The sequence below is a fragment of the Cryptomeria japonica genome, chromosome 1 (genome assembly GCF_030272615.1).
Source record: "Cryptomeria japonica chromosome 1, Sugi_1.0, whole genome shotgun sequence".
In the NCBI taxonomy this organism is placed as follows: Eukaryota; Viridiplantae; Streptophyta; class Pinopsida; order Cupressales; family Cupressaceae; genus Cryptomeria; species Cryptomeria japonica.
In genome coordinates, this window is record NC_081405.1 from 440,659,886 (window position 1) to 440,675,854 (window position 15,969).

Below are 15,969 nucleotides of genomic sequence, written 5' to 3' on the forward strand. Positions count from 1 at the left end.
ATTTCAACCTAAGCACTATACAGAGGCAAAGGCAATACAAGGCAAATAAGAGTTTTCAAAAAATTATTTAAATAGAACTACTATACTAATTTACATTTCTCTGGAAAATAAGACTTTTCAAGAATTTTTTTTAAATAGAATTACTATACTAATTTACATTTACCGTTTTGGAAAATAAAACTTTTCAAGAATTTATTTAAATAGAATTACTATACTAATTTACATTTACCTCTCCTAAAATTTTTAGTAATATTAATTTATAATTTGCAACTTACATGGAAGTATGATAATCATATACTTTATTTCTCTACTCTATTTCTGTGATAACAAAATAATATGAAATGGCAATTTTATTAGAACTCCTTTCATTTTACACACAAAATATTTTTGTAGTAGAGAATAACTTTAGCTATAACAAAAAAGAATAAGCGAACGGAATAAACTGCAACATTTTAATTTTCTTATATAATAGTCTCATGCGTGTACTATAATGGAACCTAGAAAAGGCAAGTTAAGTTGGAATTTGGAAATACAGGGTTGTTCTGTTGTTCATACGTAATGTAAGTAAGCTGAATTTTATACTCTGTTTCAGCCATACAAACTTAGGCTAAAATGAAATTGACAAAAAATAACGTCACCTGGAAGCAACTGTTTTAGTTCACAACATAACAGTGCACTGGAACATATACCGTTTTAGAAGGACACAATCCTATACGGTTACTGCATCAAGAACTATCCGTTTTAAAGAAATCACATTGAGATAATGGTAAAAATATTTCCTCGTGGTAATTAAAAGAGAGAATACAAGGCACAAAAAAAACCTTTAATCAAGGGCGTAGTTTCTTGCAAGGATCCATGTTTCATAGAGTCGTTTAGATTAGCACCAGAAATATCACAAATTGTGAAATCGATGCAAATTATTTTCCCCTAAACAAATCTTAGGCAGATGTATCCGATCTATGATTCATATTCCATATGCAATACCCAAATCCTCTCTAGATTCTACTTCACAAACTTTCTACATCATACAACTTAATTCTACACAACTTTTTTGTAGATTTCGAGTGCAAAGAAAGAATACATTGGGATTGAGATTGCCCCATCGCTGGCCTAGGGTTAACTGCAGATGTGCTGGACATTCCAACCATGTGTAACACGTGGCTTCGTCGGTGGGCTAGGGTTACTGCAGGTGTGCTGGACATTGTCGTGCTTGCCCGCGTGCGTCCTGCACCCCACGCGTTCCCACCATGGCGTCCAAGCTCGCTGGCAACCACCATTGTCTCGGCTGTTAGATCAAGCGAGCAAAGCAACAGAGTAAAAGAAAAGCTAAACAAAGTGTGTAGCACATTGGATTGCTGTGCGGCCGACGCCCAGGGTTTGTTCGTAACGCAGTATTTCAAGCCGCTGGTGGCGATAATATTCTGAAGAACCAGAGATTACTGTATATTTATTCACGCATTCAATTATGTCGTCTGCCATGCGAACAGTTCTCTGTCACTTTCCCAAGATTCACGAGGAGTGGTTGTCCAAGAAAATTTCCGCTCTAGCAGGGTAATTAAATCTAATCTGCTTTCAAGGTTCACAAGGAATGAATTCAGTCTGGAATCTAAGTTAACCATTGGAGTGGAATTTGTCACTAGGAGTGTCACTATTGATGGGAAGCTGGACAAGGCCCAGATATGGGATACTGCAGGGCAAGAGAGGTAACAAAGCGGGAACCAGTATTCTTCATACATTTTGTTTATCTGAAGGAAGTTGATCTATGCATTGACTCTGGATATATGATTTATTTTACATTACAATTAATTGTAGACATAGAGCATTTGTGGTATGTTTGGGAAATATTAGTATCACATTATCAATGCAATTGGGTGTTTTAAGAAAATGGGTATGGCCCGATCCTTCTTCACAGTGCATTACCGTATTAAGTTATGAGATATTGTTTATGGCCTTATTCCGGATCAACTGGGACTATTCATACGTTTTATTTACCTATTGACAAATGGGTATGGCTTTTGCGCCTTTTTTTTTTCTCAAATCCTCGTTGTTTTTTTTTTGCTGATTTTGAGCTGATGGGATTCGAGGTGCCAACCTGTACTTGTAAGGTTGGCTGCTTGCGCACTCTCATACAGGGGTATGTCCTAGTCGCCGCTATTGGGATGCTTCTGGCAACTCAGGGATTCCATCTAATTATACATTACAAGAGAATTCACTGTACATAATTGGGTGTTGGTTTGAGGAGCCATTTAAGGGCATAAAAGTCTGTAGACAATTCATGCCAATAGCTCTGTGATTGTCTGTGCTACAGTAGGGTTTTCGATTAATGCTAGATGTATTTAATGTCTAAAAGGCCTTGTAATATTGTGGTTCTTTGTCAACGGTAAATGCAATTAGTGTTTATCAGTTCAACTTTACATTAGGGTTGTTCAGCAATACGCTTTAATGTTTTGTCGATAAATGTAGGGCCTATTGCGGTTTAGTTCTTTTCACAACTGCGGAGACAGGTCATAAAGAGATTATGTCAGTGTCTAAGAATAATTAAAATTGGTCAGTGAAACTCAAAAGTGAAGCTGCTCCATTGAAGCATGGAGGGATAAATTTTCATCCTTAGCAAAAGAGAAATCGGTCTTTTTCCTGCACTTTAACGACAATGATCTACTCCCAATGTTCTTGATTTACATAATTTAGTATTCCGAAGATAAATATTTATGACCTGATAACTCTTCTTATCTATGAGGGTGGATATGATTTGGGATCCTAATACCCACCTGTATCAAGTTATGTCTTTGTTGGCCAGTTTACATGAGTATTCATTCCTTCTATAACCTTTGAGGGAAAGATGTTAATATGTCAACCTGCGGACATTCACCCCAAATCCTGATCCAAATGGGCAAACTTTTGCAGTATATAATCCTTATAATCTTCTATTGTCATAGAGTTATTATCAATGTGGTTAATTCCATTCAGACATTTTTTGTTATTTGTTAGTTTTCTGGAGTTTTGACTGTCATCCTTTAATTAGACTTATTTGATTTTTGTAGCTTGTGTATTAAGCTATCTCTTTGAGGACCAATTACAGTGAGTGGTCATTTCTTCTATGGCCTCTCTCTCATGTATAGGATTAACAATCAAGAGGAATGGGAACTCAAAAAACACACAAGCACTTCTAATTGATGTTAGGACTGCAGAAAAAGGAGGACCATAAAGCATCAACTTGGGGACTTTCATCCCAAAGCTTGTTTTGTATGAAAAAAGTTTTTGGTGTGTGTGCATTTCTTTTCCCTTACAAGTGAAAGAGGCAAACTTCATCTGCATGATACACTCATAATAAATATAAATTACAAAAACTAACTGCGGTATCTTGTTCTTTTTCAATAGATGCAGATCATATGGTTGAACCAGAGTTGTCACAGGGTAAATTTATCATCAGAGCAGTTGCTATGGACTATTGTATATTATGCCGGGTTCTAATGTTTGAATCTTAAATTGCTTGTAATCTTCAATCTGACTATAGAAATAGATTTGGTTGAACTAAATACATATTACAATTGCAGGTTCAAAACCACAGCATTCAGGCTTGGTCATTGGGTTGAAATAGCCTAGACCCTACATAAAGAGTGAGATAACCCGTTATAGCTTTAAAGTGCATAGGGGCAAGCTGAAAAATAACCCTGCTGCATATTGTGTTTGATCTGTTGTTTCAAAATGGGCTCGAGTGTAAGGGATGTCATCTTTGGCTTATGATGTACATCATGTTTAGCTATTGCATGGTGCTAAGCTGTGGGTATGACCTGAAGAACTAACATTCATGGGCTTAAACTGTGATTTTAAATAATGAGAACCAATCCAAAAAAAAATCAGGTTTTGACAAATAGTATTACTTAAAAAGTCTTTCTTTTTTTCCTTAGATCATTGTCAAAATTGTATTGAATTTTAATGAATTAAACTATGTACAAACCCTTGCACTAGTAATGTATAAGAAGAACAATATATTTGAAATAAACACCTTCGCATCTTTGAAGAAATTATTATAAAGAATCTTATGATTCTAGAAGAACCAAACTCTTGATGGTATTCCAGATTAAGATTCCATCATCCCACACATGGACTTCTTGGAGGGTTTCAGACTGCTGACATACAGTCGTAACAAGAAAGGGCAATCTGTTCAGGGGCTGGCATTCATTTTAAGTGTAATTATTACAAATTCTCTTTAGGATCAGACTTATTCTATTTTTATTACAATTAATAAGTTCTATTGAAACAATTCAAATTGAGCTGTTTTACATACAATTATGAAGGCCATATAAACCCTTAACATGAACCTTGTTTTTTGTGATCTGTGTACAGATTCACGTGACTGGATTGGCCTGTTCATAGTTAGGAAAAGAACAAGAAGTTGTCCATTGCTTCTATTGGATCAATGAGGGAAGTCATTCTGAATGTTAGGCAGGTGACATTGGATCAATGAGGGAAGTCATTCTGAATGTTAGGCAGGTGACATGTCAGGAAAAAACTGATTATGTTAGATTAGGTTTTCTAGATGAACCAGAGTCCCAGGAATTTGGGAGGTTGCAAGCCATGAAAAAAGCAAACAAGTATTGCATATGCCGGTGGATTAAGGTGGTTTTATTATGCTTTAGTCGATTGGCTCTTGTAGCTGCTTTTATCATCTGGGAAATGCCAATTCTAATCGACTAGGTTTGAAAATGTTCTTATTCTTTCCTTTGGAGATTTCTAGAAATAACTTTTAATGTTCCTTTATCATTGATAAATTTAATATCGAGTGCAGCTTTAGTTGAGATGGCATAATGGTGTGAGTGCATGCTATTGTATTTTTTGGACATATCGACTGCAATTGGATAGAAAAATTTGACATACTTTAGATTTAGATGGGCATTAACATGAGAATGAGCAGGAGGGATTGAAGCATTGATTTCTCTCTCTGTGTGTTAATGGGCACACGTGCAAACTGCAATATATGCTTGTAGTTGTTTCTGGCTATTTGGCTGCAAATGATTGTGAGTCATAACATATTCTAAGTGGTCTAAGATATATTTGCAAGTGTTGAGGAAGTAGATGGAGGAGTAGGATATCCGTATTTTAGAATATTCCAAATCTTTTGCTAAATTTTATTATCATTTGTTTATGAATAGTTAGATTGGAATTGGTTTTGTTCTTGTATTAGATATTGGAAGACAAATTACATGGATGTTGCCTTCCCTTGGTCCTAAAAAGTAATTTACTTCTCATAAAGATCTTATTTTGTTCCTTATGATAGGTGATTATACTAGTCTCGGATTGGGAAGCAACAACTTTTAGTGTGAATGCATTTGTATTTGTGCTTATTGGGTAAATGGGTTTGTTTCCTGTTTTTCTGCTACCATCGGCACCTTCAATGTGGCTGGCTGGCATGACATTTGGATACAGCATTGGATTTCTGATAATAATGGCAGGAACCGGTATTGGCATGTCCTGGCCTTACTTCATTGGGTCACTCTTTCACAGTCGAATACATGTAAATTTTTACCCATTTCCTTGTAGTTCCATGTATGAAATGTTACTATTTTCCCTAGATCCATTGTTACCTTGTTCCCCAGAATGGAGTACATTTTATTGCTCTAAAATTTGTGACAATTTCCATACATATGCAGATACATATGCAGATACAAGCTACTTTTCTACTTAACATTTATGTAAATAATTTTTCAAATGCAACGAGTCCATTTAAAGTTTGCTCAATCTTTTTTTAACAGAATAAGTATTAGGATTTTGGCAAAAGCTTATATAAGCTCCTATCGGCAGTTCACATTGCACCTCCCAAGTGCAAGCGCTAGTTAGTTATATGAGTATCAATTCAGCAATCATAAGTAATAAAAAAAACAAAACAAATTAAAAAATAGAAATATATCGTGAGTATGTTTGTAAATTTCAAGATATAAAAATTTAATCTAAATATCTCTATCCCCTGTGATTTTGACGTGCCGTGTGTCGATCCACTTTTGTTTTAAATATGTATTTTAATTTCTAATTAATAAAATCTGACAATAGATGCGTGTATTTTTGTCTGATACAATTCAGTGTAGTTCAAATCAGCAAAACCCGGGCAATTTTAAGAAAATGAAGCATTCACAACTAGTAATATCACTTTCAATAATTCTTTCCGTGCACACTATAATATCGACCTTCTGTTAGAGATCTTAGCTAATTTTCCATAAAGAATGGCGTGGTACAGATGGGACAAGTATTGTGATCCTCAAGCCATGGCCAAATACAGTGAGAATGAAAAATGTGTCGGATCATACAAGAAATTTCTCGAACTTCTTCTCCCAAAATAAAATCATCCCTACAAACTCCACAGAAAAGTCCATCATCAACATGAAAATTTGAAATTGTTACAATGGGCAGTCCCTCTACCAATTCTTTCGCCTTCCTTTCATTCTCCATTATCTTGACGATCTTTTTCCGAAGAGAATCAAAGGTATTGAAGACCCCACGTAACCAGCGAATATGAGCAGGGAGTCGGTCCTCATGAACTTCAATCAGGAGAAATTCAGAATATAATGAATCGTGACGGCTATTAAGCTGTTGCAAACAATGAGGCAGAGCTTGGCGGTTCATAAAACAATTTGCTTGCATGAATAGCTTGGTGGCTTCGATACGTAAATCCCCCATGCGGGATTCCAGGCTTGTGCACCACTCGGCAAGTTCCTTCTCCTCCTGCATTTGCATTTCTTCACTTCACTGATGCTTAGCAAATTAATGGTGAAAAGATTTTCAATTTTGTATGCGAATTTGTGGAATGCATTGTTGTCATCTAGCAATATGTAGTGAAAGAAGCGTCAAGAATAGTTTCTTCTGGCGACCCCTCAAAACAGGCGATAAGCGGAAAATAATATAGTCTATGATTTAGTTTTAGATGACATAAGCGGAAAATAATATAATGTATAACTGATGCTCAATTTAGTATGCGAATTTGTGGGATGTATTGAAGACATCAAAGAATATGGGATGTATTGAAGACATCAAAGAATATATAGTAATTTTGTGTAATTATAACTTAATAAGTTGAATATAATCTGTGAATTCAACCAAAGTTAGACTTTAGTTAATTGGGTAAAAATTGTATAAATTTTAAAAAATAAATTAAAACTATATAAAACTCTCTTAATTTTGTAAATTATTAAAATATTGAAAATCAAAATTTGCAAATCTAAACATTTCTTTAAAATTAATTAATTTTGCATTTTCATTATATATATATGAAAATATATACATGTTTTACTTTTCAAAAGTTAGAATAAAATAATTGAATAAAAATAAGCAAATAAGATACAATCCTTAGCTAGTGTTGTAACATGTTTACACAAGCCACAACTTACATAAAAGGTTGTGGCAAGGTGGCAAGGTGCAATTTGTGTAAAGAGTTTGTGTAAAGAGTTGTAGGACTGATATGCAATTTATTAAAATTTTTTTTTTTATAAATATATAAAGATCATACATATGCATATACATATATTAAACTTACTTGTTTTGGTTAATTAAAGTGGGATAGGCCTAAACCTTTACATATCCACTAATCAACTACCTAGGGCACATGAGGTGTGCACATCCAATCAAAAAACACAAAAGACCAAAAACATGCAAAAAAAAAAACCAACAAATGACCTAGACATAACCACTAAACACAAAAACAAAAAATAGACAACAACCAACACTTGATAAAGACGCAAAGGAATGGTCTACCGAGAAAGCGAATTATCATCCTGCCATTCATGGTAAGGAACTTTAAATTTTTAAGAAAAGACAACTTTTTATTAGAATCTTTCCTAGAGGCTAGAGTGTTCGAATCCACAGTAGCCTTGACAATAGAGGTGAGGGGGTTCGTCGCCATAGAAGGAGACTCTGGGTGTCTCTTCCTCTTCACCTTCATTCTATCTCCTCTTGGTTTGCATGTAGAGAGGTTGAATTCTTTATCACCATTTCCTGACTCAAGAGTAGTCATTTCATCAACCTTTCTTTTCAAAGCCTCATGATTTACCTTTAGCTTAGCACATCTCTCCTCTCATTCCTGTAAGAATTTTTTGCATTAATATCCTTGAGATTGTCCCCCATAGTCTCCCATTCTTCCAATTTTTAGGTCATATCATTAGCATCCTTCCAAACCTTCTTGTCCTTTTCATCTAGCGTCAAGCTATTGCCACAAGCCTCTGCCTCAGTCACCGCTTGAAGCCTGTTGATCTTCTTTAGCAGTTTTTTTAGTGGCGAATTGTGTAGGTCAATCGCGTCAGGAATTTGGCGAATAAAACCGTTATACGAGTGGTCAGATCGCCTCGTGTTCATGCAAAATCTGTCCCATGGCCCTTTTTTTCGCCACCTTTTGGTTGGACATTATTTTTGAAACACGGTTTATTCGCCACCAGATCATACACGGCTTGAATATTTATTAGTCTTAATTTTGCTCTGATGTTTTCGGACGAATGGAAGAAACCACCGATGGACACCCATGTATTCGCCAATATTGACACAAATTTTTTAAAATTTTAAGGGGCCATATCGACAATAACATTAATTATTTTGTTCTTGAGGCTAGCCCCAATTCGCCCCCACTACTATTGAACATTAATGCCAACTCGATAATTCACCTTCAAATTTAAAATTGCACCGCCTTAATCCAGGCCAATTTCACCAAAATTTGTTTCATATAAATACATGAGAAGGTGACATTTTATAGTTTACACCTTGTTTGGATCAGTCTGCACTTGCATAATCCACATGCTCTTCTCTAGACACAAGTTGCTGAGGAATTCTTTAGATGTTGAGTCACTGACGGACACTGACACTATGAAACTAATGCTAAGTGACAAAGGATATAAGATTGATGTTAGTGTTTGCCATTTTGAGTTGTTAGTGTCTCTGTGTCTGTCATTTTGATTTCAGAATTTTCGTGCAACTTAGCTATTATGGTTTAGTTTTTTCCATTTTAATATGTTATTCTTTACATAGCATGCATTGTTACAACAAGCTACAAAGTTTATCTATTTTATTTTTCCCTCTTTTTATCTGTTACAGTATTTCATAGCCTGTAGGAATCAGATTCCTTCTTGCAATTTTTGTAAGTAAGAGATGTTGAGCGGCATGACTCTTGAAAGTGATGGAGGGAGGCCATCCAAATGCATAAATAATAATATAAGGTCATACTTTGGCACTCGATCAAGCAGAGCCTCAACATCAACACTTGCACCTGATGCCTCTATCTCTGTTGCAGAGAATGTTCCAATGGGTACTCAGAGTAGCCAGACTAAAACATATTGGTTGACAATGTCGGTGATGCTATTGCTGACAATGTCGTTGCTGCTGGCAGTGCCGGTGATGTTGTTGTTGATAATGCCGCAGATGCTGGGTTAAATGGCGGTGATGGTGTTGCTGATAATGTCGGTGATGTTGCTACTAACAATGGCGGTGATGTTGCTGCTGATAATGTCGGTGATGTTGCTACTAACAATGGCGGTAATGCTACTACTGACGATACCGGTAATGTTGCTCCTATCAATGCACGAAAGAGGGGGAACAAAATCAATAACAAAAATTCGGCGGGAGTGGGATGCGACAAGGTCATTTCAGATAAGTTGGAGTTCAAAGTACACTTTAATTGAGCCAGTGCCAAATCCAGAGAAAGGCAAATCTCCAGTAGAATGCTTGTGTACAATCTATACTTGGAAACATCGTAAGGACAACAAACTATAGCTGAAATTGGATATAATAGAAAAGCACATTGGCAAAGTTTATGAGAAACAAACCATAGACGGAAATGAAGCATCAATGGTTAGATGGAAAAACAAGGAATAATGTAAGCATGTCAGGTATGCAGAGGAATTTAATGCGAATAAAGAAAAATAGAAGGAGAAAGGAAAACGCATGGGTTCACTTGAAGCTCAATTTCAAAAGGTTATGGATGAAACATATATGTCCAAAATTGTTCAATTGGCTACTCTTTTTAATCTTTTGAGCAGAGGTCGTCCTATGACAGACTAATCTGATATTGTTGGATTATTAAGATTTCTAAGTGTTCCAAGATATCTTGCAACTCATTTGTTAGTAAACAGTGGATGGGATTTGGTGAGTTGTCTTGCTGAAGTGGAAATAACTGATCTATGGGAAAAAGTAAAGGAGTTAAACTATATTGCATTATCTTTAGATGAAGTTACAGTGGTAGACAATACTTGTTGGATGTGTATGCATGTGTATACTGTCCAAAACCATGTCTGACACCCTCATCTACTCTGTGTTGTTAAGATGGAGAGCACCAACGCACAAAGTATGTATGAACTGGCTAAGAAATAATTAAATCAAATTTCCGGTATGGATGACTTTACAATTGCCAAAAAGCTGGTGTGTGTAGGAGCAGACGGAGTTGCAGTGATGCAAGGTCATAGGAACGGTCTATGCGCAAAGCTACAAACGAGCATTGCACCATATATGGTTCCCATTCACTGCATGGCGCACAGAGTTAATTTAGCATGTAAAATTGTGCACGATCATGAAGAGGTAGCCCGAGTTGATGAGCTAATTCACGAGCTCTACGCATACTTCTGTCGTAGTCCCAAACATTTTTTAGAATTTCAGAAATTTGATGAAGGAATAACCAATGGTAACAAGCTACTTAAGGATGTTGAGACCAGATGGATCTCCATCCATGGACTTGCGGAACAAGTTTTCTCAGAATATAGATCCCTGGTTGGTCTAATGTACGAACAAAGGAAAGATGCTTAATGTGCTATGCTTTTGCATAGGTTAACTGATGTAAAGACTGTCACAACCCTCCTTTTGGACCTAGATATGACTTGTTGTTGTTGTTGTTATTATTATTGTAATTATTATTGTTATCACTACTGCTTATTATTATTGTTTTGAATTTCATGATTAATGTTAGTAAGTGATAAATAGAATGGGGGTGAAGCTATTTTAAATAAAAATAATAATTAAATAGTGGTGACGCACTCTCGAGGTCGTAAACCTATTTGGAAGTTTATATTTCTTGATGGAAATTGAATAAGGGCAGAATTTATTTTAAAAGAAGAATTAATAAGTGGTGACTCACTCATAAGGACATAAATCTATTTATTCAACATATTAATCAAGCACATGTCATAAGAGAAAATGAGAAGATTCTAGAAGCAAATTTTAAATTTAGATTTTAAATGCATGGTCAAATGCAACCGCCACTATGACAAGTTGTAAGAAATAAATCTTGCATGAAAGAATTTCAAATTCAAATTTAAAATGCATGTAACCCCCACTATCCTATCAATCAATTTTGCATGAAGACAATTTCGGAAAAGAATCTCTTATTTCAATTAATGCTTTCGATAGTGGAAATGGTGCACCTTTTCTATATAATGTATGGTAAACTTTTGAAAAAAAAAAGGGGAATATGTTTTTTTTCTTGTGATAGAATAATCTTGGAATTTTTTTTAGTTTCAATATCATATTAGTGGTAGGAGAAATTCGTAGAGATATTGCAGGATTTTAGGAAGCTTGTGGAAGATCTCCACCAGGCTGCAAGGCATGGATCAAATAAGGTTAGCTAGGATACGTGCAGATTCAGCATCAAGATCCTTCTTTCAAATCTAGGTTTCCCTCTTGCTAATTCTCTTGCTTGTATTTTTATCTCAAAAGAAATCTCCTTCTCTTCTTTTTTTCCAGATTTTTGCATATATGAAATTTTATATTTTCAAAAGAAATCTTGTTTTGTCTCTTTCAGATTTGTTTGGTAGATTAATTCCAATTCACATAATAAATTTTCTTTTCCATCCAAAGAAATCTTTTTCTTTAATTCTATTCAGTTTTTTTGATTGCATGTAGGAAATAAGATTGTTAATAGATTCCTTTCAAAATATAAATATTATCATTTGATTTTATTTATATTTATATTTTAGAAATCCTCCTCACTGTTTTCCTTTTTTCCAAAAAAATCAATTTTTTAAGGGTGGAAATATATTTTGTAAAATAAATTCATTTCTCTGTATTTTGGAAATAAACTCATCTCTATGTAATCTGAAAATATATTCATCTCTGTATATATTTTTTCTTTCAAAATATAAATATTGTCATTTGATTTTATTTTTATTTTTAGAAATCCTCCTCACTGTTTTCTTTTTTTCAAAAAATCAAATTTTTAAGGGTGGAAATATATTTTGTAAAATAAATTCATTTATGTGTATTTTGGAAATAAACTCATCTCTATGTAATCTGGGAATATATTCATCTCTCTATATTTTTTTTTCTCTCAAAATATAAATATTGTCATTTGTTTTTATTTTTATTTTTAGAAATCCCCCTCACTGTTTTTTTTTTTTTTCAAAAAATCAGATTTTTAAGAGTGGAAATATATTTAGTAAAATAAACTAACTTATGTGTATTTTGGAAATAAACTCATCTCTGTGTAATCTGGACATATATTCATCTCTGTATATTTTTTCTTTCAAAATATAAATATTGGCATTTGATTTTTATTTATTTTGATTTTAGAAATCCTCTCCTTGTTGTTTTCTTTTTTTTTCTCAAAAAATCAGATTTTTTAAGAGTGAAAATATATTTTGGAAAATAAAATCATCTCTATGTATTTTGGAAAATAAATTCATATCTGTGTATTTTGGAAATAAATTCATCTCTATGTGTTTTGGAAATATATTTTGGAAAATGAATTCATCTCTGTGTATTTGTAAATAAATTCATCTTTTGGAAATATATTTTGGAAAATGAATTCATCTCTGTGTATTTTGGAATAAGTCATCTATCTGTATTTTGGAAATATATTCATCTTTGTATATTTTGGAAGTATATCCATCTTCTTGTATTTTTACAAACATATTCATATTCATCTCTGTATATTTTTATACAATCAGTTAAATTTAAATTTTGTTTAAAGTTTATTTAAAATTTGCTTAATATTAATGTATTAAATATTAAAATTAATAATTAAAATTAATTAATTAATTAATTTATTTATTTATGTGTTAAATAGATATAATTAAATTTTATTAGGATATTAATTATTTGTTTCTATTTTTTTTATTTTTTTGAAGTTGTAATTAAGACAAATCAAATAGTTGAAATAACTTTATATTTTAAGCAATCCAAATAATTAATTTATATTCTCTATCCTTCAAGTTATTAGAGCGTAATTGGTACCTTGGGGGCTATTATTTTAATAGGGAAATTAAGGTTAATTCTTAAGCAAGTACTAATTATTTTCTCAATCAACATTACCTTTATTATAGGTTAAGTTACTTACACTCATTGACCAATAAATACAAACAGGAATATTTTTAGAGTATTAAGATCGTAATTATTCTTTTCAACAAGTAGAACATTAAGCTAATATTCTAATTTGAATTGAACTTATAATGGGAATCTTAGCCTCCTGCTTCAATGATGGAAATGATGAGTGCATTGGAAAACTTATTCCTTATTTAAAATGGGTAACACTTTTGCTCAAGTTAGCAAGAAAAAAAAAAACCTATTAGTGGTTCGTCTCCAAGAGGAATTACTTTGTGACACTCAGTCATCTCAAACCTTTGGGTTCCTTCACTTAGTTCAATTTATAGAAGAGGATTTCTCTACCATGTAATTATGTGTCCCCCCAGAAACAATTTACACTTTCGAGTAAAATGAAATTATGTTGGTTAGACATGTAGTTGAATACTTGTTCGATTTCAAAGGATTGATTTAATAGTCTTACTCCCTTAAGAAATAATAATCCCCTAGAAGTTTCTTGATGTTTTCACTCTCAAGCAAGTATTTCTTTCATAAGATTAGAATCTTAGTTAATTCTCAAGCATTATCTCCTTACACTTATTCCATATTATTGGATCTTTTTTTATTATCAATTATCACTAGTCAACTTCAAATTAATTCTGGTAGTAAATAGATCCCCTCATTCATATCAAATATTTAAGTTATTTAATAGACATTAAATAGATTTTTATAATACTTCAAATTAGTGTAAGTATTAAAAAGTTAAAAGAATTTACCTCTCAAGTAATTTGTGCTTGGATTCAGAATTACCCCATTTGTGTGTTTCAAGAAATATGAATTAGTGTTAGTTAAGGATTTCCTCATATAGAGTATGCAAGGCATTTGAGGATAATCAATCTATGAATAGTCAAAGGCATATAAGACTAGTAAAGGGCGAGATTATATTAATATTGCAAAGCAACTAGTATAGATGAATTTATTAACATTAAGTTTAATAATATATTCTATTTTTTAGAACATAATATTAATTAGCATTCAAGGTAAACTTTATTTGAAAACCAAATACTTTTACCAAATCTGAAATCGTCTTAACATAAGACTTGACTTATCTTGTGAACCTCAAATCAAGTAATCATATTCTTTTTAAAGACAAAATAAGGTTAGAATCAATTGTCCTAGATTATTGGATCCTCATCATTATCAAGCAAATTGAGTTTCAAGATAATTAGTATCTTTCAAGTATTATGTTTCAAATTCAAAGTAAGGTTATTATTTGTAGAAGATAATTAAAGATAAAAAAATTATGTTACTTCAAAAAGAAGAATTAGTTGGGCTTATAGTTCTTCCCTTCAAACAAGTAGGTGTCAAACTCATTTCCAAATTCCTTCTATTTAATCATTTCATTTTCTTTCAAGCAATTTAGTGTCTTTCAAGTGTTAGGATTTGTGCATACAGTGTAGTGGCTTTGTTCCCAAACAATTATATCTCGTAAGTAATTCAAATCATTTTTTCATAAGTTATCTTTTCAAGTATCATAATTTCCAAGCAATTAACATTTTCATGCTTTTAATTCAAGTTAAAATTATTATCATGGTTTTTTTTTTCTTCAAAGAAAATACTCTTCGCAATTAGTTGATTTGTTTATGTTCTTTTTGATTATGTAAAATTTTTATACCTTAGCTTTTAATTTCAAGCATAATTCCTTGTATATAATAGTTTCTTTTTTTGTATCAGTATATATCTTCATTTAAGATTCATGAATTAAAAGTTAAATTCCTAGTTAGGCAACTAAATAAGAGGAGTTGAAGGAAAAAAAACTAGCAGTGTTCGATATCTATGGTGCCTCTGGGTCACGCTTACGGGTAATGTCGTCATGTTGAACTACTGCACTTAACGCCTAATAAAGTTGCAACAACGGTGTCTGTGGCGTCGTCCCTATTAAACACCGGGGAGAAATAAGGGTAATTTGGAAGTTAAAAATCCAAGGGGCGGGTAATCCCCTTTGGATCGATAATCTATAAAGATAAACCTTAAATAAATTTACATCCGCTCAATTAAACCTTGGAAAAACCCATCAGGGTTGGTTGTGTGTGACATTTTTGGAATTTATTTATCTTGATGAATTTTGGTGGATGATAATGGGTCAAGGGTGATGCATATGATAGGAAATAGGACTTAGTTGTTTTAGGCTACAAGAAGAAGGCCACCTTGAGCCTTTTTGCTATAGAGCTACCTTCATGGGTAGCAACCGCAAAGAAACTGTCTGGGACATTGACCCTAGAAAGGGTTGCGTACCCACCAAACTGTTTACATTAAACCATAGTTAAAAAACCAGAACTACATACTTTATGCCTTGATCCCGTGCCAAAATGGGTATGTAGGCAGTCTAGGGACGAAGTTGTCCCTTGTACTCAGGCATTCGGGGATGGGGGTTAGGTTTTGGTTTTGGGTGAGTAGTTGGTTCTCAAAGATCCTTGGTCTTTTAACCAAATTGTGCAAATACTAATTGAAAGGTTAAAATTAATTCAATGCATACTCAGAAGGAATCCTGTATGGATTTGCTTGACTTCCCGAGGCTTTAGGCCGAATTCCGAGGTGGAACTCAAGCTTGTTTATGTAATTATTTTTATACTCCTAAGGACGTCAACCTTGGTGCACTCCTAGTAGGGGAGTGTAGTCTTTAGAGAGTGGCTCAGGACCCAGATGGTCCCG

The 15,969-nt window shown here is 33.4% G+C and overlaps 2 protein-coding genes across 2 annotated transcripts; one reads left to right on the forward strand and one right to left on the reverse strand.

Moving 5' to 3' along the window:
- The first annotated feature begins 577 nt into the window (after positions 1-577).
- On the forward strand, positions 578-5,739 carry LOC131066015 (uncharacterized). Its single transcript, XM_059210353.1, has 4 exons — positions 578-1,551; positions 1,641-1,703; positions 4,348-4,695; positions 5,354-5,739. The coding sequence occupies exons 3-4, from the start codon at positions 4,465-4,467 to the stop codon at positions 5,684-5,686; spliced, it is 564 nt and encodes a 187-aa protein (XP_059066336.1). The 5' UTR covers positions 578-1,551; positions 1,641-1,703; positions 4,348-4,464; the 3' UTR covers positions 5,687-5,739.
- Positions 5,740-6,201: 462 nt separating this feature from the next.
- On the reverse strand, positions 6,202-6,729 carry LOC131066010 (E3 ubiquitin-protein ligase RING1-like). The gene has a single exon (XM_058000689.2). The coding sequence runs from the start codon at positions 6,727-6,729 to the stop codon at positions 6,202-6,204; it is 528 nt and encodes a 175-aa protein (XP_057856672.2).
- Between the last annotated feature and the right edge of the window lie 9,240 nt (positions 6,730-15,969).

Coding starts and splice junctions, on each gene's coding strand:
- LOC131066015 (XM_059210353.1), top strand. CDS start 4,465: ATGAGGGAAGTCATTCTGAATGTTAGGCAGGTGACATGTCAGGAAAAA. Junction 4,696..5,353: donor AAATGCCAATTCTAATCGAC/TAGGTTTGAAAA, acceptor CTTATTGGGTAA/ATGGGTTTGTTTCCTGTTTT.
- LOC131066010 (XM_058000689.2), bottom strand. CDS start 6,729: ATGCAAATGCAGGAGGAGAAGGAACTTGCCGAGTGGTGCACAAGCCTG.